General features: G+C 42.8%; 1 protein-coding gene across 43 annotated transcripts in view; it reads left to right on the top strand.

Annotated features, from left to right (window-relative positions):
* The window catches only part of ahnak (AHNAK nucleoprotein), a 41,311-nt gene that overhangs the window by 4,766 nt on the left and 11,730 nt on the right, over positions 1-24,815 (top strand). For 21 of the 43 annotated variants that reach the window (XM_049027406.1, XM_049027394.1, XM_049027414.1 and 18 more), the window contains exons 2-7: positions 4,090-4,156; positions 8,048-8,100; positions 15,249-15,301; positions 15,589-15,746; positions 15,846-16,051; positions 16,393-24,655. In XM_049027406.1, the coding sequence (XP_048883363.1) occupies positions 15,590-15,746; positions 15,846-16,051; positions 16,393-24,655 (8,626 nt within the window). In that variant the 5' untranslated portion in view covers positions 4,090-4,156; positions 8,048-8,100; positions 15,249-15,301; position 15,589. Of the gene's footprint in view, positions 1-4,089; positions 4,157-4,402; positions 4,546-8,047; positions 8,101-8,200; positions 8,369-15,248; positions 15,302-15,588; positions 15,747-15,845; positions 16,052-16,392; positions 24,689-24,815 lie in introns of all 43 variants that reach the window. The other 22 variants (XM_049027379.1, XM_049027384.1, XM_049027386.1 and 19 more) reach the window with 21 other exon arrangements.

Here is a 24,815-nt window from a genome sequence, read left to right as displayed (position 1 = left end):
CCATGAGGCCAACCATCAGACATGCTTGTGAGAGATGGAAATTGCTAAGATGTTTGCAGAGTTCCAAGGGGGTCACTTTCAGAAGTAAAATAAACTTGTTTTTTGAAATCGGATACGGGCATGGCTGCCTGCTGCGTGGCTGTGTGCGGTATCTCTCTGCGGTGCTACTAAGCAGCTTACATTAGGAGGGAAATTCTTGGGGAATTAATTTTAATTTTCTCATTTCTCTGTGATTAGAGTGCTTTGCAAACGGAAAAAAACCTTTTACTTCTCCCTATTCATGCGGTTCACATGATCAGGGTTCTTAAGAGCAAAAATACCCTGGTATTTTTATATTTACAGGACAGGCAGTCATGATAACGTGTATATAGTGTTGTGCCGCAGTTAACTTTTGTGTGTAATAACCCTACACATTGCGATTGTCTGACTTGACCAAGTGGCACATGTAGGTATTTGCTCCTTGTTCAACAAAATTTGTTGGACTTGAAATTCAGTCAGTGTGTCTCTGACTTGGAGGATGGCGTTGTTTCCTTCTGATGAAATCAAACGTGTGCTGCCCCCCTTCTGCTGACCAGCCTCTTCTGGATGGGCAGTCGCGTGGTATTCAGGGGTCCTCTCTGGGGTGGATGCTTCTCATGCCGGGGGAGGCAGTATGTGGAATGTAAATTTAGAAAGGTATTCTGCATTGTAGAGGTTGCTGCAAGACTGACATGTGGATATCAGTCCTCTAGAGAGGCTGATGTCGCTGGGATCTCCTGGTTGGGGATACCGGTATGTGTAGTGGCCTGTGCACTAGAGTTACCTGTATCAAGTCGAACCCAACGGACGCCAACATGGTAATGTGATTTGTATACCTTGGCATCTTGTATTTCGACAAGATGGGCAAAGAGTGGCTGTATTTCCCTAGCGGCCTCCCTCTACTGCAGTGCTTACAGGTTTGCTGGACAGATGTTTGCCTGTAATTCAACCTCTTATGAAGTCTTTGTCAGGCACATAATGATTAGCTGTAAGCGATAGACATGTTGACCAGCTGGTATATTTTGTGTGTGAATTTAGGGTGCAGGTTGTAGGCCGGATCAGCTGCCGTTTATACATTTTAAGGTGTGAAAGTCATCAGTCTTGCTTTGGTATGAATCAGTCTGCCAGTAATTCTAAATATAAAGTTAGTGTATTGTTTTAACTTTTGAAACCAACCAGCTTGCAGTGGGGAAACCCTCATTTAAGATGGAGATCCTGTTATATATGTAGATGCTCTGCGGTGTCATTACTGAGGCTTGTTACGACAATATCCAGAAATGACGGGTGACAGAAAACTGTCAACAGAGATACCTGTGGGGTGGAGGGTTGCTCAACTGATGTTGCGCAAGGCCTCTTGCTTGATTTTAATTGGTTAATGCCTTTGTAGTTATGACTGAGGGATGCGTCTTTCCCTGGTGGCGGACAGGAGCCCGCGGGCACTTTAGGATCCACCCTTGGTCCTCGGATGCTTGTCATACTTGATAGGTACGGTTGCTTACTCAGGTGTGTGGGTGGCCTTTGCTTCCTGTAGCAGGCCACAGACAACCTTTCACGCTCGGGGAAAACAGGAGCTCTTGGCTTATTTCATGTCCATGCTAGATCTGGGCGTGCCCCCCCCGAATATCTTACCAGCAGACTGGCCCCTCCCTGATGTTGCAAATGTCGAGCCCCACCTTCCCCCACAGTCCTGCCTTTCCCCTGCAGGCCACCTTGGGTGGTTCCCCCCACTTTTCACAACACGCTGAACCTTGTTACTGAATCATTTTTTTCCCCAGTCAGCCCTCCCCCCTTCATATTCCTTATCAACCCTCTTTCCTGTTGTTTTTTTTTTTTTCCTTTGGAAATTATTTTTCTTTTCCGCTCATTTTCAAACCCTCCAGTGCTTCTTATAACTTTTTTTTTTTTCTTCAGTTTATATGTATTATATTTTTTTCCAACTTCACCGGATAGTTCGATTATTCAAGGAATCACAGAGGCTGATTACAGAAATTCGGCTTTGAGAAGCAGTTCTGCTGATTTTCATGATCATTGCAGATAATGACATTGTTCTGCTTTTAAAAAACGGATCTTGGATCTTGAATCCCTGCTCGCCTGATAGGACCCTGTCGTCCGGCCCAATTCGCTTTGCTGGCCTGGCCTTATTTGTTTGGTGAGAGGTTTAATTTGACCAGACTGAAAGAACAAGCGTTCCATAGAATTAGCTTCTGAAACAATTTGATAAAGGAACATGGAATGGGATGTTAAATTTATATGTAAAGTGTGTAGCCTTTAAACAAGTAATCTAGTGAAACAGGGGGACTTTACCGGGAGACTCTTAGAATATGCGAGAGCTGCTGTTTTAGACTGAGCACATTTTGTCACTTGGGCAATTCGATTTTTGGTCGGTGATCTTCGGGCTGTCTACCCATACTTCTGTGTGAGTGCAGATCGGAGTCTGTGATATTATAATTAATAGATTGATTAATAATTTTTCTTCATATGTATTTGTGCAGTTTTAGGATTTACTTATGTGACGTGAAAGTTGCACTAGTCTCTGGTGTAGTAGGTGAGGGAAAATGACCGGATTGTCAGAGGAATTGGAAAATGCATTAAGCAATATATGTAAAGTGTGTTTGAACTGATTTGGCCGTTTGGGAGTGTTTAGCTTGATTCCGTCTAGTGCACTTACACACATTTTCTCAATGAGAAAATCAGTTCTGTCAGCTGTGTTATCATTCTGTCTCCGCCCCCCCCACCCTGAGCACTTTAGTCTTATCTAGAGACTACCATTACCGAGACTAATTGCTGGCAAAGGTCTTCCATTAAGCTGCAAGTTCTTCATGAGGACCTTGTAGTGCAGACTGAGAACCCCCACTACCACAGACTGGGCATATGGGCGCTCGCACACACACCAAATGCAAGACATTGCTGCGCAGTTAGTCACAACGGGGCGCGGCTTGGCTGCCCGCCTGCTGGCTCAGGAGCGGGTGAAGGAATGTGTGTGACTGCATCAGGGTGGGGTGGGGCCCTCGCTACTACAGACCTAAGCCCTAAGATGGCAGGTCCAGTTCTGCTGAGGATGTGGTCAAGGTTCCAACTGGACGGGAGGGTGGTATCGTGGCGCAGGAGCTTGATCTACTCCCACCCCGCCCCTTGGCACGAAATCCAAAACTAGCAAGGATTCTCTCCCTCAGCCCGCCGTGTCTCTTCATTCCCCTCCAGAGTTTGCTTCGACGGCACAGCCAATAAGTGGACGGTTTACTGTCGGTTATTTCATCATAGTATTTATTGCAACGAATCGGATTTTAGTTTCTGCCATGCCCCTGGCCAATGGAAACATTTACGGACAGCAGGCAGCTCGCATTTCGCCCGGACGGCTCTGAAACAACCTGTATGGCTCTGGGTGGAAGCTTGGGTCTATGAGATTGGTCAGCACATGCCTTAATCTTATGTGTTTACTGCAGGCAGTTTTATAGCCAAAGAGGGAAGCGGTTGAGTCCCACAGCTTCGGCCATTAATTTGACCTGATACAGTTAATCACACGACTACTTGGACCTCTAAGCATGTGGTATTTGAAATCCGAACCGTTTTTTTGCTCTATGCCAACATCGGCCATCGAGCGGGATCCTGTGCGAGAACATTTCTCTGAGTTACTACATAAGTCAGGTGCTGGTATCTTTATGTTGCTCATGACTGGTTGTAATTTTTCTCCGGAGGTCAGTGACCTCCAAAGCTGAGTTTTCGGAATCGCTGCTTAAGAAAGAGCCCAACCTGAGTTCCATTAAAAACTCTATTCCTCGTGCTCAGAAATACCCCGAAGGAGCTGTAATGTAACAGATGACTTGGTTTTTTCACTGTAAAATTCAGACATGTTAGCATCTGACTCACAAACTCCACCCTGCACACCTTCATCTTTATAACAGTGTCTCTCCTTCTTTTTACTTTCTCATGTTTTGCAGAGATATTTCGCGGTTTGAGCTTTGCCTTAACTCTCTATCCCCTTAAATGAAGTTATACTTTTTTTTACACCAACTGTATGTATGTTTGTATGGAGCAAGGCAGTGTCAATACAGTATGACTCTTCCTGTCTAGGTTTCCATCCTGTCCCATATGTGCATCTCTGCCCGCCCTTCCCGGGTAAACAGGAGGCATTAAACAGGTAAGCGTCTGTCCTCTTTTGATGTTCTCAGCCTGTGTGTGAAGTATAAACAGCTGCTCTGGCTCGTGCGTGTGTGTATCTCCACGAGTGGGGGGGGGGGGGGGGGGGGAATGCCTGTCACAAGTGTCTTTTTCCCCTCTTGCTCTGACTGTCCTACAGCATTAACTGTAAAACTCTTTTGTCTTTTGTTGGTCATCAAAACCAGGCTGTAGTGCAGATCCGAGCTCTTTTTTTTTTCAATGGCAGATTCAAATGATGTCAAAGGATAGTTTGTCCAAGTGGAAAAGCTGTCGCATTCAGTGCTAAATTACATCCAAATCTGGAAAAATTTAAAGGACACAGAAGGCTTTGTTCACGTTGTACTCTTCTGAAGCCGGAGAGAGCAACAAGTGAGTGCATGTTTTTGTAAACGATCCTCGTAAATGTGTGCATGCAGTCACGTCGGACTTAAATTTTAGCCTGGAATGTTTTTCTTTTTTACCCCTCTTGATCAGAAATGCGAAATGTAAGTTTTGCTGTAACACTAGATGCATTTTGAACTCCAACATTACATTTAGTGCCAGCTTTAAACCAGACTGGGTTGTAAACTGAATGCTATGCAACCACAGGATTCTTCCAAAATGAGGTTTATCTGCTAAGGGATGCACGTTTCAGTGCTGTTTAAAACGTTTGTGTACGATTCAGAGAACTAATGCTGTTTAAACACTGTCTGATGTTCAAGATTGTATTTTTCAACAATATATAAGGTGTGTGTGTGTGTTTTAAAAAAAAAAAAATAGAAATGCAAAACTCTTTCCCCGTCAAGTTACTTTTTTGTTTATTTTTAAGCAGCATATAAAACTGTGATCTTTACTGAACATGCTTATCCAGACCAAATAATAAAGTGTTAGTATGCGATATCCAGACAGTCATCTTCTATTTCCATTGTTGACAAGTGGAATTGCATTTACTTTAAGTAAATAAAACCCATTCCACTGACACGTCTGATCCTGAACTTAACCAGCTACCGATCGCTGTATGAAAATGGAATACAAGTATTCCACCACCCCCCCACCCTCCAATTGCTTTGTCTTTTTTAAGTCTCTCGTTTTTTTTCCCCCCTTTTACGAACATGAAAGTGACAAGTACTGGTAAAATGTGGCGCGCTGAGGCGCGGTGAGCGGAGTGGCAGGGCAGACGCAGAGGCCATTTTGTCGTCGGTTTGGTGTGGCGGGAGTAGAGAACTCTGAAAGGAAAGAACGCTTACATCCATCCTTAGGTGAAAGTTTTGAGGTTGACGCTCTTATTAACAACTTGGCAAACATCTTGACATTTGCTCTTATTTTGCAGCCCTGTAGTCTTGTTGGCTGTTGAGCATAAAGGAATGTTTATTTTTGTAAAATGCTAAATAAAATGAATGTGGTTGGTCCCAGTTATTGAGTCTTGTTTTAGGTGTCAGGATTCCTGTTGGAGTGTCTCTGCATGTGGTGCTCAAAGGAATTTTAAGGTGATGGGAGGCGTTCTGGAAACATCCAACTCATCTTCCTGTACAGCTAGGTTAAATTTGACATACATCTGCCAGGAAAATGTTTTAAGATCTTGATGTACAATAATTTCCTTTAAAGGCAGGTGTCAGCTGGTTGGCACTGGATTCTGGTTGGTGGTGGTGATGCATTCGCGTGTGTCGTGCGGACGCTTGGCATTTCCTGCCTCTTGCACAACTTGCGGTAAACCAATAGTTGGCAAAGCAGCATTCAGATTATATTGCTGTAAGGTTACTTTTTTTTTTTATTTTTTTTTTTTAGTCAAGAAGTATGCCTTTAGCATCTCCGATATGTGATTGCTGACACATACTGTATGAATTTCTTTAGTTAGTTTGGTTCCTGCACAGTTCTGTGGGGGGGAAAAAAGCAGTTTCTAGGCAGTCTGGTCCTGGCAGCCGCTGGGACTTGAGTAGCAGTGACCAGCACTCAGTGAAAACGACACACCTGTTTACAAACACGCCCTCTGCAGATAAGGATCTCTTCTCTTCTGAGATGAGCGATTAGTTTTGATTTTTGAAGTGCTCCGTCTTGTGGCCACACATTTATTGGCTCCATTTGCCCCCTTTCTGTCATCTCCTTCGTCCTGGATAAAAGCACATCTTTAGAAAATATGATGTCGCCTCATTGCTTTCTTGAAGCACCGGTTACGTGCTTCGTGTTTTGTTTGGCCCCTTCAGGTGCACCTAGATGGTACCAAGCAGGATCCATTTCTGCCTCGAGAACTTGTGCACGAGTTATTTAGAAAAACTTTTTATTTGAGTAATTTTTGCACTCGTGCCCTTCCTGTTAGCTTTAACGAGGCTGGCCATCCTCCTCTGACCGCCCCCATTAACAAGGTGTATTTAGCCACAGAGCTGTCCCTCCTGACTGGATGCTTTCTTCCTTGCGTCATTCTGTTTTTCTCTAGACTTTGTAGTCTGTGGAAAATCCCAAATCCCAACAGGGTAGCTGTTTCTGAGTCTGGGACCACCAACGATCATGCAACACTCAAAAATGCTTAGATCGGGCATCGTAGCCGTTCTGATGCTTATTCGATTAGTGACGGAACCTCTTGGTGCTGCTCAAATGCTGTATATATTCAGTTGCAGCTGCATGGGTCGCTCTTCAGAGAAGCTAGGCTGTTTGCATTAGCAAGCGGGTGGACTTAATAATCTTCTCACTGAGTGTTTTTTGATTAGTCTTGCTCTGGCGTTGGCCAGTCCTTAAGTTGACTTAGTCTAGTAAATGTGCCCAGTTCCCTTAAGGGACAACTGGGAGTTTGATTGATTTGATGTTGATTAACTTGGGAGTTTGATCGGTTTGGAAATATGGTGACAGTGTATAGTTTGTATGATTATGGAAATAACTGGCCCTGTGTGTGTTAAATATGAAGGAAATCAGTTTTAGGAATTAAGTGAGTAAAAAAAGATCCTGATGTAATGATTCCCACTGCCAGGGTAAAGCAGCCGCTGCATTTGTTTATTTTGTGGGAGTGTGTCCACCGTAGCTTGTGGTACAGCACGTGGTCGAAGGCCTTCAGCACAATTTTAAAGGTTAATTTTCAGTTCTTAAACTGTGAACTTGATAGGTCAGTAAGCCTCCTCGTGACCCTTAACAGGATAAGCTGTTAGAAGGTGGATAGAGTTGATGGATAATCAGCTTTTCTGTAACGCCTATAGTGTCATGGATTATGGGGTGACTCAACCTGTCATAGAAGATTGACTGATTAGTATTTGTGTATTAAGCATTGTATCAGCAAGGCACACTTGTCTTTGGTACACTGAAACTATGTGCTGCTTTTAAGTGTAAGTATTGCTCAAACGGAGTGTAATCTTTAGATTGGTGTTCACACCTTTTAGGTCCTATGTTCTGTAGACGAAATAGGTGTGTGTGCAGCCCAGCAGCACAAAGTAACTGCTGGATTAGATGTAAAATCAATTCATCATGTTATGAAACAAGCTTTTGGTGCAGGGTTCTGAGAATGAAAAAGGGAAGGTTGGGAAATCAACTGGTGGGGGATTTTGTCAAAGGATTTTGGTTTTGTAGCGTGGGATTGGTTTGACGCTTTTCTTTGTTGTTAACATGTTCTTGGGCTTAGCTGCAGCCCATAGCTATGCTCAACTGCAACTTACCAACAAGAGGAAAAAGACAAGCAGGCCAGATGTGAGGTTACCACATTTTACTCCATGTTAGCGTTAAGAGTTTTGTCCCATTTTGACAGTACCATACAGATCAATATTAAAGCTATTTTTATAAAATCAGTCCCCCTTACTATGAAATCTGTGTGCGCATTATTGTGTTGTCAGACGTCTTTCTAAACATACTAGCTGATTATTTGACACGGATTCCTCTGACAGCTGTCCCTCCCCTCTTTCCTCCTCTGTTACAGATCTCTAGACGACCACAAACGCAGACTGTGAACTGGTGGACATCCCTCTGAAGGTAAGCAGTATGTTTCTCCCCTTCGTGTTTTTTTCAACCAGCTAATATGACTCAGATAAATGTGAAAAGCAGAGGTCATTTGGGAAAATTTTCTCCCCAGGCGTTACAGGATACTGCAATACCCAGGATAGCAATCTGAAGTTTTTCCCATCTTCCCTCCCTTTTCCTGTTCACATGTTGAATGAAGTTGGCCTGTGGATGGCGTTTTCCACACCTATAGTATCCCACGGAATGATTAAAGTTGGATAACGAGTTAAAGCTACACTGGGTAGGTCAGCCATCTGTCAGAAGTGGTCAGATGTTGGGAAATGTAGCACCAGACCATTCATTTGTGGCCTTTGAAATGACCGAACAGGCTATCCCAGAGGAACGCGCTCCTATATCTATATATATATATATATATATATATATATATATATATATATATATATATATATATATATATATATATATATATATATATATATATATATATATATATATATATATATATATATATATATATATAAATAATATGAGCACGTTTGCAGAACTCTTCTGTGCACTGTAGATCTGACGGTAACCACACCCTAATCTAGTTTCGGATTGAAGCTCCACCCACTTCGAGTCTTGCCTCACCCACATCTAGTTTCGAGTCCACTTGTTGAACTTAACAATGTAATTGTACATAATTTGTGTTCAAAGAACAGGCAGCTTTCTGCAGAGAAGTGTAGCCAGCATAAAACTATTTGGGATTTCCCTTTCCCAGTCCCTGCTCGAAAGTGTGACCATCTGTCTTGTGATTGCATGAACACTAGAAGTCTTATTCTGGGTCAGTCGTCGCTGATCATATGATTTTGGGTGTCAGCCAGTCACCTGCGTCAGTCGTCCTCAGGCTGCTGGCTCTTCTTTTGAAGCCTTTTATCTCTTACTGCAGTTTGTGGTAGAAAACCCGTATCTTTCTGTTCAATTAGTCCACATGCCTTTGGCGTCGGAGCTGGGGTGGGTGGGTGTATTTAATTTGGCTTCAGTTGTCCCTCCAGAAAAATAGAACATTTAAATTATTAAGTAGTGTCCCTCAATGTTGAAGAGTAAGAGAACTGAATGTAATATCCTGGATTGATATAACCAAATGTTGTCATTGTATGTAGCCTCAGAAGTGATGCACTATTCAGTTCGTCTAAGCCTGTATTAGCTTGTTTTATGCGTCCTATTTTTGGTAAAAATCTCTCGCATTGGGAATCTCCCTAGGTTGTTTGAATAATTGGTATAAATTATACTGTAGTAAGCTCAGCCTTGCCAAAATATTATCCAGATAAGCCAGACTGATCCTTGAGTGTGCATGTTCACATAGATTGTTCTATGATAGTTGGTATAAGTTTCAGTGTAGCCGGTTATGCAGATGTTACTGATCCCAGCAGACTGAAGTCTGTCTAGTTAAGGCCTGTTACACCCTAAGGTGATGAAACGCAAAAATTGTCTTGTTTGTCTACATTACATATTCAAAGCGGTCTATTTTAAATAACCGGAATGTATATAGAAAATGCTGCAGCAAAAGGTGACAGGTGCTTGTCACAAGCTTTGTAGTATTATGCACTGAAGAGCTGCATTAAAGCAATTAAGAACAAGTCTCTGTGGTTAATGGGACATTAGTCAGGTAGACAAATACGACTTAATTAACTTGTATTGCCTGCAGTTGATTACTGTATGTGCTGTAAAAACATGCTAAAAGGACAAGTTAAACAACTTGGACAAACTTCTACATAATAAATCCGGTGCATCGAAGTAAATAAGGACATCCATAGAACATTCCTGTTTTACACAAGAACAGTAATACATTAATATTTTGCACTGTAGGCGGTCACATTCCTCCCCCCCCCCCCCCCCCCCCCCGTGCCTGTGCAGTCCCTTCCTTTTTCCTGTGTTGGCCCCACGTACGTCTCTCTGCCAAAAATGTGCCAAAGCCATGAGAACAAGGACTCCCATCTTAGTCCATAAAATGAAAGTATGGGAGGGGTGGAGTTCAGAGGAATAAGGAAGAGATTTAAGCCTTGGGGAGAGGAGAACCAGAACAGTAAGTACTCAGGAGTTTGCTGTTTTTGTGTTCTCCCAGTCACAATACTGGAACAAGGTTGTGGTAGTGGGCAAGTAACGAGCTACGCCAATGCTGGGCTGAGATGTGTGGGAGATACTGTCAACATTGGTTTTGCTCTCCCATGGTCCTCCTATGGTCCAGCTTTGTAAACTTGTTTCAGCATGCAATAACAATGGGCTGCTGGGAGTTGTAGTGTTTATTATAAAAAAAAACATTTTTTTTCTCTTGCTATCCATTGAACAATAAAAAAGCAAGAAGCAGGCATAAACTAGGGATCTTTCATTCTTCCCGTACACCAATAGGGGGCCTCCTAGTTAAAGCAGATGCCTCTGATCAGTAGATGACTTGATGTCTTCTAAATGTTTCAGATTGCAGAGTCGTTGATTTTTTTTCTTTCCTGAAATGTTATGAACTATGAATTGGTCCTAATTTGGGATAATAAGGCTTTAATGGCTGTATGGTTTCGCGTCATTTTGGCTGTGGGCGTAGCCAGCTATGAATTGCATTCCTCCATGTGAACTTTTTGCATCAGTATATTGGGGGAAACTGCAAAATGTCATAGAAGCCAGCGAGTTTTATAGGCATGGTAAATATTAAACACTTGTGAAAAAAATCTGCCATTTCCTACTCTCCTTCCTTCCTTTCCCGTATAATTTTTCTGTGAGGTAAAGAACTAGTTCTGTGGTGGTCTTCTCCTTTGTAGGATATATATCATTTCTGAGGTGATCTTACTACATAAATTGTGATAGACCGCACTGCAGTCCAATCTGCAGAATCTACCTTCCACTTGCCAATACCTGATGTCTATTATAGATCTTAATACCATTAATGCATGTAGTAATAGTGACAAATTGCAACATTTTACTTAACTTTCATGTTGCCCAAATGCACTCCCATGATATTCCGCGTCCATGGAATTGTCAAGGACATCATGGTGAGATTGAAATTCAAGTGGACTGTTACCTTGAAGGATTTCTTGTTCAGACAAGACCTGATAGCTAGTTTTCTGCATTCCTGAGTAACAAAGTATCTTTTAGCTATGTGCTCAAGAGTTCAGTGTTCTATTTTTCTGTACATTTTTTTCAGCAGCTTATCAGGGATTGTGTACTGAAGGGATGAAATGCAGCTTTTAAAATTTCATTTATTCGTCAGATGAATGATGTTTTGTTTTTGTCAGTGTCATTAACACCTATTTTAGTTACGTTTTTGTTTTAGCTACAGTCACGCAAAAACACTTCATTGGACCATATTTTCGTCAACATTTTTGTCAATGAAATGAACAATGTAGGCGATAACGGATATCATGAGCAGCTGTGAGTGCAAGCAAACAAACGGTCTCCATGGAAACTGTACAATTTTACTGCTGTAAAATGTGTTTAATGCAGTAAATCCCTTAAGGTTTTTCCTTAACTAAGGAAATAACTAATGGATTAAACGTCTGGCTATGAAAATATATGGCGAGAGAAAAATTGTAGTTCTAAGCTAATGAACCTATCGCTATGCTTCAAGCAGTGGTTCTCAAACTGTGTGTATGTATGTTTGTCTCAATCTTTAAGATATATATAGTCTAAACTGACCAGATACTAATTTAGCCGAATCGTTTCTTCCTACATCATTACTACATACAGTACTCACTATGTGGTCTGACTAGACTAAGTTTAACACTTTTAATCATATTTCTAATTGAAAAGAATAAACTTATTAGTTAGTGTATGGTAGATGTAACTGATCTTTGTTGTTGCTTAACTGGCTGTTTCTAAATAAGAGACCCTATTAAAATTTTGGCAGATTGGGGCCTAGTGCACAGGATCAGCTCTCACAGTAGGTGTGAAATGTGGTCTCTACTATCGCAGTCCTGCAGGTTCTCTCTACTCTGTATAATCTTACAGCTGGTATGAACGGCTCCGTTTTTCTGTGATCACTAAACAATGCGTTGCATAGACTTCTCAAGTTATGAAATACGAACAAGTTTTAACAAGGTAGTCTCTCTCCCCCCCCCCCCCTTTACACAATATGCCAGTCTCCTCTCCAAACCCACAGTCACAGTGCGAAGGCAGAAAAAGATATTTGTTTGTGATAAAATACTAGCAGGGAGCTTTAATTTATACAAGATAGTGGTTGAACAGAAAGCTGGAAAACTGGCGGTAAGGGGATGTTTATGGAACCTGGAGTCTCTGGGGGGGGTGGCTTAGGCTCGCTTATTGAGGTTGTCGATTCGACAAGCTGCACTACAGGCCACAGGAATCTGAAGATTTTTCCTGCTCAAACAGATCAGTTTCTTCCATTTTGCTTGGCTTTCTTGTCTCTGAGATCGCATGCAGAGCTCATGTAAAAGCAGTAGCAGTAAACCTTAAACTGATTTTTTTTTTAACATAGATAATCTGGTACACTTCTGCCTCCAAGTGTTAACTTAGTAACTCAGTTAATACAAAATTGCAAAGCTTGCTGAGTTTTGTTTCCTATCCCCCACCCCCAGTCCCATGTGTTTAGCAAACCTTATTACCAATATTACAAAACACCAGGACTGTATTGCAAAATAGCTTTTGACAATACCGTGTACTGCGGCGTAAGGTCCGCACAATATAAAAGTATGAAATAGCCAGACCTTAACCCAGCTGATTCTCAGTCCTTGCGATCATGCAAACTTGTTTAGTGCTTTGCTGTGCATGCAGGTCACTCACTAGCAACAAAGACTGAAAACCCCTAAATCAACGTAAATGATCATATCACAGGACTCTTCTCATAGATCAGTCATGAAAATTTTTTTTATTTTGCAACACATGGCGAAAAAGCATATTTGACTTTGCCTTGCTTGACATTGCGCGTCCAGGGAAGTGATTATTACATATGCAGACGTCGCGATGCCGATGCTGAAGCGATGTATCGTGCCACCCTGCATCACCCATTGCTCCCACAGGTCCCAGCAGACAGTGGCTGCGCTCAAGCAGGCCAGTGCTTTGGCTGCAGCTGTTTGGTGTTTTTGTGTGTGACAAATGGCATACAGGCCTGCAACCAACATGCCAGCCACATGGATTGGTGCTCCAGCCGTCCCGCCCCTCCCCCAGTCTTTGCAATGGTCTGGATTTCACACCTGCAGCTCTTTTAGAATTGTTCTCTAAGGAAGCAATGAAGACCCCATTGTACCCTAACCACCCAGATGGAATTATTTATAGCTGTCTGTACTGAGTCATAAGTGGTACTTTTAAGGAACATTTGTGTCAATGCAGAACTGACCACATGTCAGAATTTTCAGCACACTTGGTTCACTTGCATTTATACTCTTTGTGTTTTACCTTTAATGAGTACCCCATGTTAGAGCACATTAAGGGCCCCTGGTCAGACTGAACTTACTTCCTGCTTTTGGGTTGTTAAGGCAACACTATGAAAACAGACACATCCAGCTCTGGGATTCACATCCTGTTGCTTTGATCCTCTTAGCAGTCAGTCTTTCCCCACATATTAATATGATACCAGTGGATATTGCAAATGTCTTGCCAATTTTCATATGTATATTTAGTGTATGGTGGCGGGGAACTGTTTGTGTTTTTTTGTAGCGCTGCCGTAAGTGAATTTTGTATGAATTCGTCTTGTTTTTGGTTGTGACTTGAACATGCTGGATTGATTTTAAATAAATTAAAATAAAGTTTGTGTTTTAAAGGGCTTTGTGGTGGAGTATGTATGATTTCTGCCAGATTATTAAATGGGCAGCATCCGCTTCAAATCATTTTAGATTTCGATAGCTGTGAAGCTAATAGCAAAATAAGCTGAGCTCATTCAGCTGTGCTTAGCTACTTATCCTAAGGGTGCTGCCAGTATTTTACGATCTGACACTTGCACAACGTGCTATGCATGCAAGAACAGACAGAACAGGGATGTACCAAATACCTCCTGGGTGGAGAGATGGGGTGAGTGATTAGTAAAACAATGGCGTGTCTGTTTACAGACCGTATGAGGTACAGGTGTGTATAGTGGACGCACCACAGGGAGGGCAGGGCAGTGCAAAATTAAACTTAACCCTGCATCTTCCTATTTGATCATTTGTGACTGCAGAAAGAGGAGGTGCTTTAATAGAAGATGTAAAGGATGAAAATGAACTTTCTGGCACGCAAGCCTTTAAATGTGTGTTCATATAAAGTGACTTCATTGCACAAAGCGAGTTGGTATAGATATGCATGCAATATTTTATGTCTGGCTCATTTGGAAGAGTTGATTCGGATGTTGGAATTTATTGTTGGTCCAGGGTATGATTTAACGACATCCTGAAATGTGCCACCGCCACTATGAGCTTGGTTCGTTCTCTTTAAAGTGTTTGCTTTGGATTTTAATGGGCCGATCCACACACTTACTTGTTGTCAGACAGCAGGTGATGACATGCAGTGTTCTCTGCATCGTTTTGGATTCATAGCATGTGTTGGTTTTCTGTGGCAGCAGGACCTTTTGAAGTGAATGCTGGAGAAAGAGGTGGGATGCAGTGGTAGCTTTGGTCATTATTGTTCTTGTTGTTATTGGAGCTGAGGTGTTTAGGTGCACGTTACACCCTGTGCTGTTTTGCTAGTAGGCAGGGTGTGGCCTCATTTTCTCTGGCTTTTCATAACAATGGAGGGGGAGAGCACGCAAGAGATGATGACAGAGAATCACTTGCTGAATGGGAGGACTAGTTACATGATCTGAGTCTTTCTTGCCCAAGCGCCACTTGCCCTGCCACCTAGTGGTGAACAACTGAACTGAAAATTGAGGAGTCGCGTATTGACGAGAAACGAAAGTTCTGAAGTTGAATTATTTTCTGTAGTGTAGTAAAATCCTGGGTTGCATGATATTGAGCAGTTTTCACGTATCTCACTTGTAGTCTTTGCAGTAAATGCTGAGGTATTTACAGAGCAAAAAGGGAGTTGAAAATTTACCAAAAATACATTATCGGCAAATAGATTTCATCAGCATTTACATACTTAAAGCTAAGTTTTTAATGTTGTGTTGAAGAGTTAATGTGTTAATTATAAGGCTGCTCACTGTTCATCAACTGTGTAGTATAATGCAGTTCCACGTTGTTTCATTTAAGTCTCTCTCCTGTTTTTAGTGATCTGAGGCTGATTTCCACCAATCCAGGAAAAAGGACAAAATAAACTTAAGGTACCACAGCGACTGCGTTGTCTTTAATAAAATGTGCTTCTGTTTTTCTATTTGAGAACCAAGTCACCTGCTGCATTGATTCATCATACAAGTTCACTTCTGATTTTTGCTCTGTGAAAATGTTAACATGAATTTGTTATAATTTAGGCTGAAGAGTCCGTGCATCTTTGTAATTTAACATAACCTAATTTATTTATGCCAACTGATTTGAGTTAGTGATGGGCTACGCGGATTTTTGTAAAGGTGCATTTCTCAAGTTCGTGCTGGTGATGCACACACTCCCTTAGGATGGCGGAGGGTGAGGATACGCGGGAGGTGCTCTTCCCAAACTGGATGGGTGCTGATGAGCAAGGTCTAACCATTGAGCGGACAGGCCAGGGCGAGATCTTCGTCAAAGAGGTGAAAGTGGAGTCTGCGGCCGCGCGAACAGGAAGAGTGTATGAAGGTAACTGCGTTTTATCATTGACACGTGTTGCAGGCCTGCTATTTTCATACAGGCTCACAGATCGATCGTCTTCTGTACGTGTTCTTCCCTCCATCAAAGGGGACCAGATTGTGGGTGCCACCATCTACTTCGACAATATGAGTTCAGAGGAAACGGCTGAATTGCTGAGAAACCTGAATCGGCACAAAGTTGGGCTAAAACTACAGAATCGTCCTGGGGAGAAGTCGCCATGCCGCTCTCCAGTAGGCACCTTAAGCTGGGAAGGAAGAGGCAGGATTGGCAGTTCTAGTCCAGACGTTATTCTGGTGAGAGAACCGTACGTGCAAAGTACCATGATCTTTGTCTTAATTATGTATTTAACATGAAAGATCATTTGTCACTTTTGCTAGTATTTTCTCAAAATCAATAAAGTAAAGTTCTTGGGGGGAAAAAAAGCTAGTAGGTGAAAAATTCCATGATATGTTGAGGATGATTGTCATGGATGTCAATACTGGCTATGAAAACGTATTTGAATTTATTTTACAAACCAAAATTTCTGTTTTCATATGTTTATAGTGACTGGTTATAACTGTTTTCATTACTTTGTATTCCCGCTGCTATTTACTTTCTGTATGAACCACATAACTTCTTAACCCTTTTTGTCCAGAGTGGGGATGATGAGGATTACAGAAGAATTTACACCAAGAAGATAAAGCCCCGGTTAAAGTCAGAGGATCTGGCAGAGGAAGTGGATGTACGAACGGAGCGCCATAGCAGTACCAGCAGTGATGGCAGCACAATCACTACCATCACACGGCGAATTACAACATACACTGTGGATGTACCTGGGGAGGCTTCCCAGCAAGAAATTGACCTCTCTAGCCCAGAGTTTAAAATTAAAGTTCCACGACATGACCAACCAGGAGAAGATGGTAGCTACACCACTCATGTCTTGGGACCTCAGATCAGCTTTGGAACATCTGGTTCCTCAGAAAAGAAATGGACCATGGGGAGTGTGAAAACCACAGGTGAAATCAGGGAAGGAGAAAGAGAAGAGGTGAGATTTAAGGTGCCTGGCTTTGGCATTTCAGGGACACAAGAGGAATTTAGTGTTTCTGGGAAGACCCTGGTGGGAGATAGCATCAGGGCTCCAGGTATTAACATAGAAAAAGGTGTATCAGTTTCAGATGAGGAATTGAGAGGGCGAGTCAAGCTATCATCTTTTGGGATAACAGGTCAGAATACTGAAGGAAGATTGAACACTGACATGACTGGGTCGATAATAAAAGAAATGAAAACTCAGACAATTGACATTAATGTTCCAGATAGCGATAGGCAAAGTGATAAGGTTGGAATCAAATTGCCTGCTTTTGGGTTCAAAAGTCATGACGTAGCAACAAGTGGAATTATAGATACTAAAGGGTCAAAAGGTGAAATTGGCTTACAGTCATTTTCTGGGAAAGGTACTGAAACTGCTGGTCTTGGATTTGATGTAAAGGGGCCAAAGATTGACATAACTTCACGGCCAAAAGGAGACATCACAACTGCAAAAACAGACATTAAGGCAAAGGATATAAAAAGTAGCGAAGGAGATGTTAATATCAGAATATCAGGAATGGGAATGAAGATAACCAGCCCAGAAATAAAAGAACCAAAAATGACTGGTGGTCTAGATTTCACCAGAGCTGACATAAGCACCAACAGCAGAGCTGATATAAAAGGTCCACAGTTAGATATTCTGCAGCAAGAGAGCACTGTCAGAATCCCTTCCATACCTGGAAGTACAATATCTACAATAGGTGCAGATGCTTGCCTGAAAGGGGAGACCTTAAGAAAAGATACAGAAATGTCATTATCGCAAATTGAAGGTGGAATCAGACTGCCAAATGTCGGAACTCCTGAACTCAATGTTAAAGTGCCCGATAGTAATTTCAAAGAAACTAAAATGAAAATCTCAGCACCATCTGTAAGTCTTCTCAAAGCTGAGGCCGACCATAAAGGCCCTATACTTGACACTGAAGATCATGAATTTCAAGTCAAGGGACCCGATGGACAAATAAAGAGTGCTAAAATCAAGATGCCATTCATTTCTGGGCAAAAGCCATCAATGCCAGATGTGGACATCAACGTTAAAGGGAGACAGGTGAAAGGAGAGGTCAGTGGGTCTGTACCAAATGTGGAATGTGGGATAAGAGAACCACATTTTAAAATTGAAGGTATGGATGTCAAGATTGAGGGATCTGAAGGTGGAATTAAAATGCCCAAGATAAAAGTGCCTTCTTTTGGGGTGAAGGAGCCCTATGAGGGGAAATCCTCAATTGAGATGAATGTCGCTGGAGTTGATATAGATGTTGGACGGCCTAAGATTGACCTTAAAGGCTCAAAAGTTGCCATTGAAGGATATGATGGAAAAATAACAATGCCAACAATGTCTGGGCCAAAAATTTCAATGCCAGATATGGACCTCAACCTAAAAGGGCCAAAACTGAAAGGTGATCTGGATGTGTCTGTAGCAAAGGTAGAAGGTGACATCAAAGCACCAAAAGTTGACATTGGAGGTCCAGATGTTGAGGGAGAAGGACCCGAAGGTCGGTTCAAGATGCCAAAGATAAAAATGCCAAAATTTGACGTTAAAGGACCCAAAGTAGAGGGTCCTGATGTGAATGTGAATCTACCCAAAGCTGATTTTGATATTAAAGGTCGTGAAGTTGATATTGAAGGACCTGATGGCAAAATCAAGGGGCCGAAATTCAAGATGCCGACCCTTTCTGGGCCACAGATTTCAATGCCGGATGTGGACTTCAACCTGAAAGGGCCAAAGCTGAAAGGAGACATGGATGTGTCAGTACCAAAATTGGAAGGTGATCTTAAAGCACCAAAAGTTGACATTGGAGGCCTAGATGTTCAGGTGGAGGGACCTGAAGGTGGATTCAAAATGCCCGAAATTCACATGCCCAAGTTGGGATTTAAAGGACCCAAAGTAGAGGGTCCTGATGTTGATGTGAATCTTCCCAAAGGCAGCATTGATGTGAAAGCACCTAAAATTGACATTGAAGGGCCTGACGTTGATATTGAAGGACCAGATGGAAAAATAAAAGGGCCGACATTCAGGATGCCAAAAATTTCTGGGCCAAAGATTTCAATGCCGGATGTGGACTGGAAGCTAAAAGGATCAAAGCTGAAAGGAGATATGGATGTGTCAGTCGCAAAGGTGGAAGGTGATATCAAAGCCCCAAAAGTTGACATTGAAGGCCCAGGTGTTCAGGTGGAGGGACCTGAAGGTGGGTTCAAGATGCCCAAGATTCATGTGCCGAAATTTGGCCTTAAAGGACCCAAAGTAGAGGGTCCAGATGTTGACGTGAATCTTCCCAAAGCCGATGTTGATATTGAAGGTCCCGAAGTTGATATTGAAGGACCTGATGGAAAAATCAAGGGGCCGAAATTCAAGATGCCAAAAATTTCTGGGCCAAAGATTTCAATGCCGGATGTGGACTTCAACCTGAAAGGGCCAAAGCTGAAAGGAGACATGGATGTGTCAGTACCAAAATTGGAAGGTGATCTTAAAGCACCAAAAGTTGACATTAAAGGCCCAGATGTTGACATTGGAGGGCCAGAAGGAGGGTTCAAGATGCCCACGATTCATATGCCCAAATTTGGCTTTAAAGGTCCCAAGTTAGAGGGTCCAGATGTTGACGTGAATCTTCCCAAAGCCGATGTTGATATGGAAGGTCCCGAAGTTGATATTGAAGGACCTGATGGAAAAATCAAGGGGCCGAAATTCAAGATGCCAAAAATTTCTGGGCCAAAGATTTCAATGCCGGATGTGGACTTCAACCTGAAAGGGCCAAAGCTGAAAGGAGACATGGATGTGTCAGTACCAAAATTGGAAGGTGATCTTAAAGCACCAAAAGTTGACATTGAAGGCCCAGATGTTGACATTGAAGGGCCAGAAGGAGGGTTCAAGATGCCCACGATTCATATGCCCAAGTTTGGCTTTAAAGGACCTAAAGTAGAGGGTCCAGATGTTGATGTGAATCTTCCCAAAGCCAATGTTGATATTGAAGGTCCCGAAGTTGATATTGAAGGACCTGATGGAAAAATCAAGGGGCCGAAATTCAAGATGCCAAAAATTTCTGGGCCAAAGATTTCAATGCCGGATGTGGACTGGAAGCTAAAAGGATCAAAGCTGAAAGGAGATATGGATGTGTCAGTCGCAAAGGTGGAAGGTGACATCAAAGCCCCAAAACTTGACATTGAAGGCCCAGGTGTTCAGGTGGAGGGACCTGAAGGTGGGTTCAAGATGCCCAAGATTCATGTGCCGAAATTTGGCCTTAAAGGTCCCAAGTTAGAGGGTCCAGATGTTGATGTGAATCTTCCCAAAGCCGATGTTGATATTGAATGTCCCGAAGTTGATATTGAAGGACCTGATGGAAAAATCAAGGGGCCGAAATTCAAGATGCCAAAAATTTCTGGGCCAAAGATTTCAATGCCGGATGTGGACTTCAACCTGAAAGGGCCAAAGCTGAAAGGAGACATGGATGTGTCAGTACCAAAATTGGACGGTGATCTTAAAGCACCAAAAGTTGACATTAAAGGCCCAGATGTTGACATTGGTGGGCCAGAAGGAGGGTTCAAGATGCCCACGATTCATATGCCCAAGTTTGGCCTCAAAGGTCCCAAGTTAGAGGGTCCAGATGTTGATGTGAATCTTCCCAAAGCCGATGTTGATATTGAAGGTCCCGAAGTTGATATTGAAGGACCTGATGGAAAAATCAAGGGGCCGAAATTCAAGATGCCAAAAATTTCTGGGCCAAAGATTTCAATGCCGGATGTGGACTTCAACCTGAAAGGGCCAAAGCTGAAAGGAGACATGGATGTATCAGTACCAAAATTGGAAGGTGATCTTAAAGCACCAAAAGTTGACATTGCAGGCCCAGATGTTGATATTGGAGGGCCAGAAGGAGGGTTCAAGATGCCCAAGATTCCTATGCCCAAGTTTGGCCATAAAGGTCCCAAGTTAGAGGGTCCAGATGTTGATGTGAATCTTCCCAAAGCCGATGTTGATATAGAATGTCCCGAAGTTGATATTGAAGGACCTGATGGAAAAATCAAGGGGCCGAAATTCAAGATGCCAAAAATTTCTGGGCCAAAGATTTCAATGCCGGATGTAGACTTCAACCTGAAAGGGCCAAAGCTGAAAGGAGACATGGATGTGTCAGTACCAAAATTGGAAGGTGATCTTAAAGCACCAAAAGTTGACATTGAAGGCCCAGATGTTGACATTGGACGGCCCGAAGGAGGGTTCAAGATGCCCACGATTCATATGCCCAAGTTTGGCTTTAAAGGTCCCAAGTTAGAGGGTCCAGATGTTGATGTGAATCTTCCCAAAGCCGATGTTGATATTGAATGTCCCGAAGTTGATATTGAAGGACCTGATGGAAAAATCAAGGGGCCGAAATTCAAGATGCCAAAAATTTCTGGGCCAAAGATTTCAATGCCGGATGTGGACTTCAATCTGAAAGGGCCAAAGCTGAAAGGAGACATGGATGTGTCAGTACCAAAATTGGAAGGTGATCTTAAAGCACCAAAAGTTGATATTGAAGGCCCAGATGTTGACATTGGAGGGCCAGAAGGAGGGTTCAAGATGCCCAAGATTAATTTGCCCAAATTTGGCCATAAAGGTCCCAAGTTAGAGGGTCCAGATGTTGACGTTAACCTTCCCAAAGCCGATGTTGATATTGAAGGTCCCGAAGTTGATATTGAAGGACCTGATGGAAAAATCAAGGGGCCGAAATTCAGGATGCCAAAAATTTCTGGGCCAAAGATTTCGATGCCGGATGTGGACTTCAACCTGAAAGGGCCAAAGCTGAAAGGAGACATGGATGTGTCAGTACCAAAATTGGAAGGTGATCTTAAAGCACCAAAAGTTGACATTGAAGGCCCAGATGTTGACATTGGACGGCCAGAAGGAGGGTTCAAGATGCCCACGATTCATATGCCCAAGTTTGGCTTTAAAGGTCCCAAGTTAGAGGGTCCAGATGTTGATGTGAATCTTCCCAAAGCCGATGTTCATATTGAATGTCCCGAAGTTGATATTGAAGGACCTGATGGAAAAATCAAGGGGCCAAAATTCAAGATGCCAAAAATTTCTGGGCCAAAGATTTCAATGCCGGATATGGACTTCAACCTGAAAGGGCCAAAGCTGAAAGGAGACATGGATGTGTCAGTACCAAAATTGGAAGGTGATCTTAAAGCACCAAAAGTTGATATTGAAGGCCCAGATGTTGACATTGGAGGGCCAGAAGGAGGGTTCAAGATGCCCAAGATTCATTTGCCCAAGTTTGGCCATAAAGGTCCCAAGTTAGAGGGTCCAGATGTTGACGTTAACCTTCCCAAAGCCGATGTTGATATTGAAGGTCCCGAAGTTGATATTGAAGGACCTGATGGAAAAATCAAGGGGCCGAAATTCAGGATGCCAAAAATTTCTGGGCCAAAGATTTCGATGCCGGATGTGGACTTCAACCTGAAAGGGCCAAAGCTGAAAGGAGACATGGATGTGTCAGTACCAAAATTGGAAGGTGATCTTAAAGCACCAAAAGTTGACATTGAAGGCCCAGATGTTGACATTGGACGGCCAGAAGGAGGGTTCAAGATGCCCACGATTCATATGCCCAAGTTTGGCTTTAAAGGTCCCAAGTTAGAGGGTCCAGATGTTGATGTGAATCTTCCCAAAGCCGATGTTGATATTGAATGTCCCGAAGTTGATATTGAAGGACCTGATGGAAAAATCAAGGGGCCAAAATTCAAGATGCCAAAAATTTCTGGGCCAAAGATTTCAATGCCGGATATGGACTTCAACCTGAAAGGGCCAAAGCTGAAAGGAGACATGGATGTGTCAGTACCAAAATTGGAAGGTGATCTTAAAGCACCAAAAGTTGATATTGAAGGCCCAGATGTTGACATTGGAGGGCCAGAAGGAGGGTTCAAGATGCCCAAGATTCATTTGCCCAAGTTTGGCCATAAAGGTCCCAAGTTAGAGGGTCCAGATGTTGATGTGAATCTTCCCAAAGCCGATGTTGATATTGAATGTCCCGAAGTTGATATTGAAGGACCTGATGGAAAAATCAAGGGGCCGAAATTCAAGATGCCAAAAATTTCTGGGCCAAAGATTTCAATGCCGGATGTGGACTTCAATCTGAAAGGGCCAAAGCTGAAAGGAGACATGGATGTGTCAGTACCAAAATTGGAAGGTGATCTTAAAGCACCAAAAGTTGATATTGAAGGCCCAGATGTTGACATTGGAGGGCCAGAAGGAGGGTTCAAGATGCCCAAGATTCCTATGCCCAAGTTTGGCTTTAAAGGTCCCAAGTTAGAGGGTCCAGATGTTGATGTGAATCTTCCCAAAGCCGATGTTGATATTGAATGTCCCGAAGTTGATATTGAAGGACCTGATGGAAAAATCAAGGGGCCAAAATTCAAGATGCCAAAAATTTCTGGGCCAAAGATTTCAATGCCGGATATGGACTTCAACCTGAAAGGGCCAAAGCTGAAAGGAGACATGGATGTGTCAGTACCAAAATTGGAAGGTGATCTTAAAGCACCAAAAGTTGACATTGAAGGCCCAGATGTTGACATTGGAGGGCCAGAAGGAGGGTTCAAGATGCCCAAGATTCATTTGCCCAAGTTTGGCCATAAAGGTCCCAAGTTAGAGGGTCCAGATGTTGACGTTAACCTTCCCAAAGCCGATGTTGATATTGAAGGTCCCGAAGTTGATATTGAAGGACCTGATGGAAAAATCAAGGGGCCGAAATTCAAGATGCCAAAAATTTCTGGGCCAAAGATTTCAATGCCGGATGTGGACTTCAACCTGAAAGGGCCAAAGCTGAAAGGAGACATGGATGTGTCAGTACCAAAATTGGAAGGTGATCTTAAAGCACCAAAAGTTGACATTGAAGGCCCAGATGTTGACATTGGACGGCCAGAAGGAGGGTTCAAGATGCCCACGATTCATATGCCCAAGTTTGGTTTTAAAGGTCCCAAGTTAGAGGGTCCAGATGTTGATGTGAATCTTCCCAAAGCCGATGTTGATATTGAATGTCCCGAAGTTGATATTGAAGGACCTGATGGAAAAATCAAGGGGCCGAAATTCAAGATGCCAAAAATTTCTGGGCCAAAGATTTCAATGCCGGATGTGGACTTCAATCTGAAAGGGCCAAAGCTGAAAGGAGACATGGATGTGTCAGTACCAAAATTGGAAGGTGATCTTAAAGCACCAAAAGTTGACATTGAAGGCCCAGATGTTGACATCGAAGGTCCAGAAGGTGGGTTCAAGATGCCCAAGATTCAGATGCCAAAATTTGGCTTTAAAGGACCTAAAGTACGGGGTCCAGATGTTGACGTGAATCTTCCCAAAGCCGATGTTGATATTGAAGGTCCCGAAGTTGATATTGAAGGACCTGATGGGAAAATCAAGGGGCCGAAATTCAAGATGCCAAAAATTTCTGGGCCAAAGATTTCAATGCCGGATGTGGACTTCAACCTGAAAGGGCCAAAGCTGAAAGGAGACATGGATGTATCAGTACCAAAATTGGAAGGTGATCTTAAAGCACCAAAAGTTGATATTGAAGGCCCAGATGTTGACATTGGAGGGCCAGAAGGAGGGTTCAAGATGCCCACGATTCATATGCCTAAGTTTGGCCTCAAAGGTCCCAAGTTGGAGGGTCCAGATGTTGACGTGAATCTTCCCAAAGCCGATGTTGATATTGAAGGTCCCGAAGTTGATATTGAAGGACCTGATGGAAAAATCAAGGGGCCGAAATTCAAGATGCCAAAAATTTCTGGGCCAAAGATTTCAATGCCGGATGTGGACTTCAACCTGAAAGGGCCAAAGCTGAAAGGAGACATGGATGTATCAGTACCAAAATTGGAAGGTGATCTTAAAACACCAAAAGTTGATATTGAAGGCCCAGATGTTGACATTGGAGGGCCAGAAGGAGGGTTCAAGATGCCCAAGATTCATTTTCCCAAGTTTGGCCATAAAGGTCCCAAGTTAGAGGGTCCAGATGTTGACATTAACCTTCCCAAAGCCGA

The sequence above is a fragment of the Brienomyrus brachyistius genome, chromosome 10, assembly GCF_023856365.1.
Source record: "Brienomyrus brachyistius isolate T26 chromosome 10, BBRACH_0.4, whole genome shotgun sequence".
Taxonomy (NCBI): domain Eukaryota; kingdom Metazoa; phylum Chordata; class Actinopteri; order Osteoglossiformes; family Mormyridae; genus Brienomyrus; species Brienomyrus brachyistius.
Note: the sequence above shows the minus strand (reverse complement) of the source record. Positions and strands in the feature narration are given on the sequence as shown.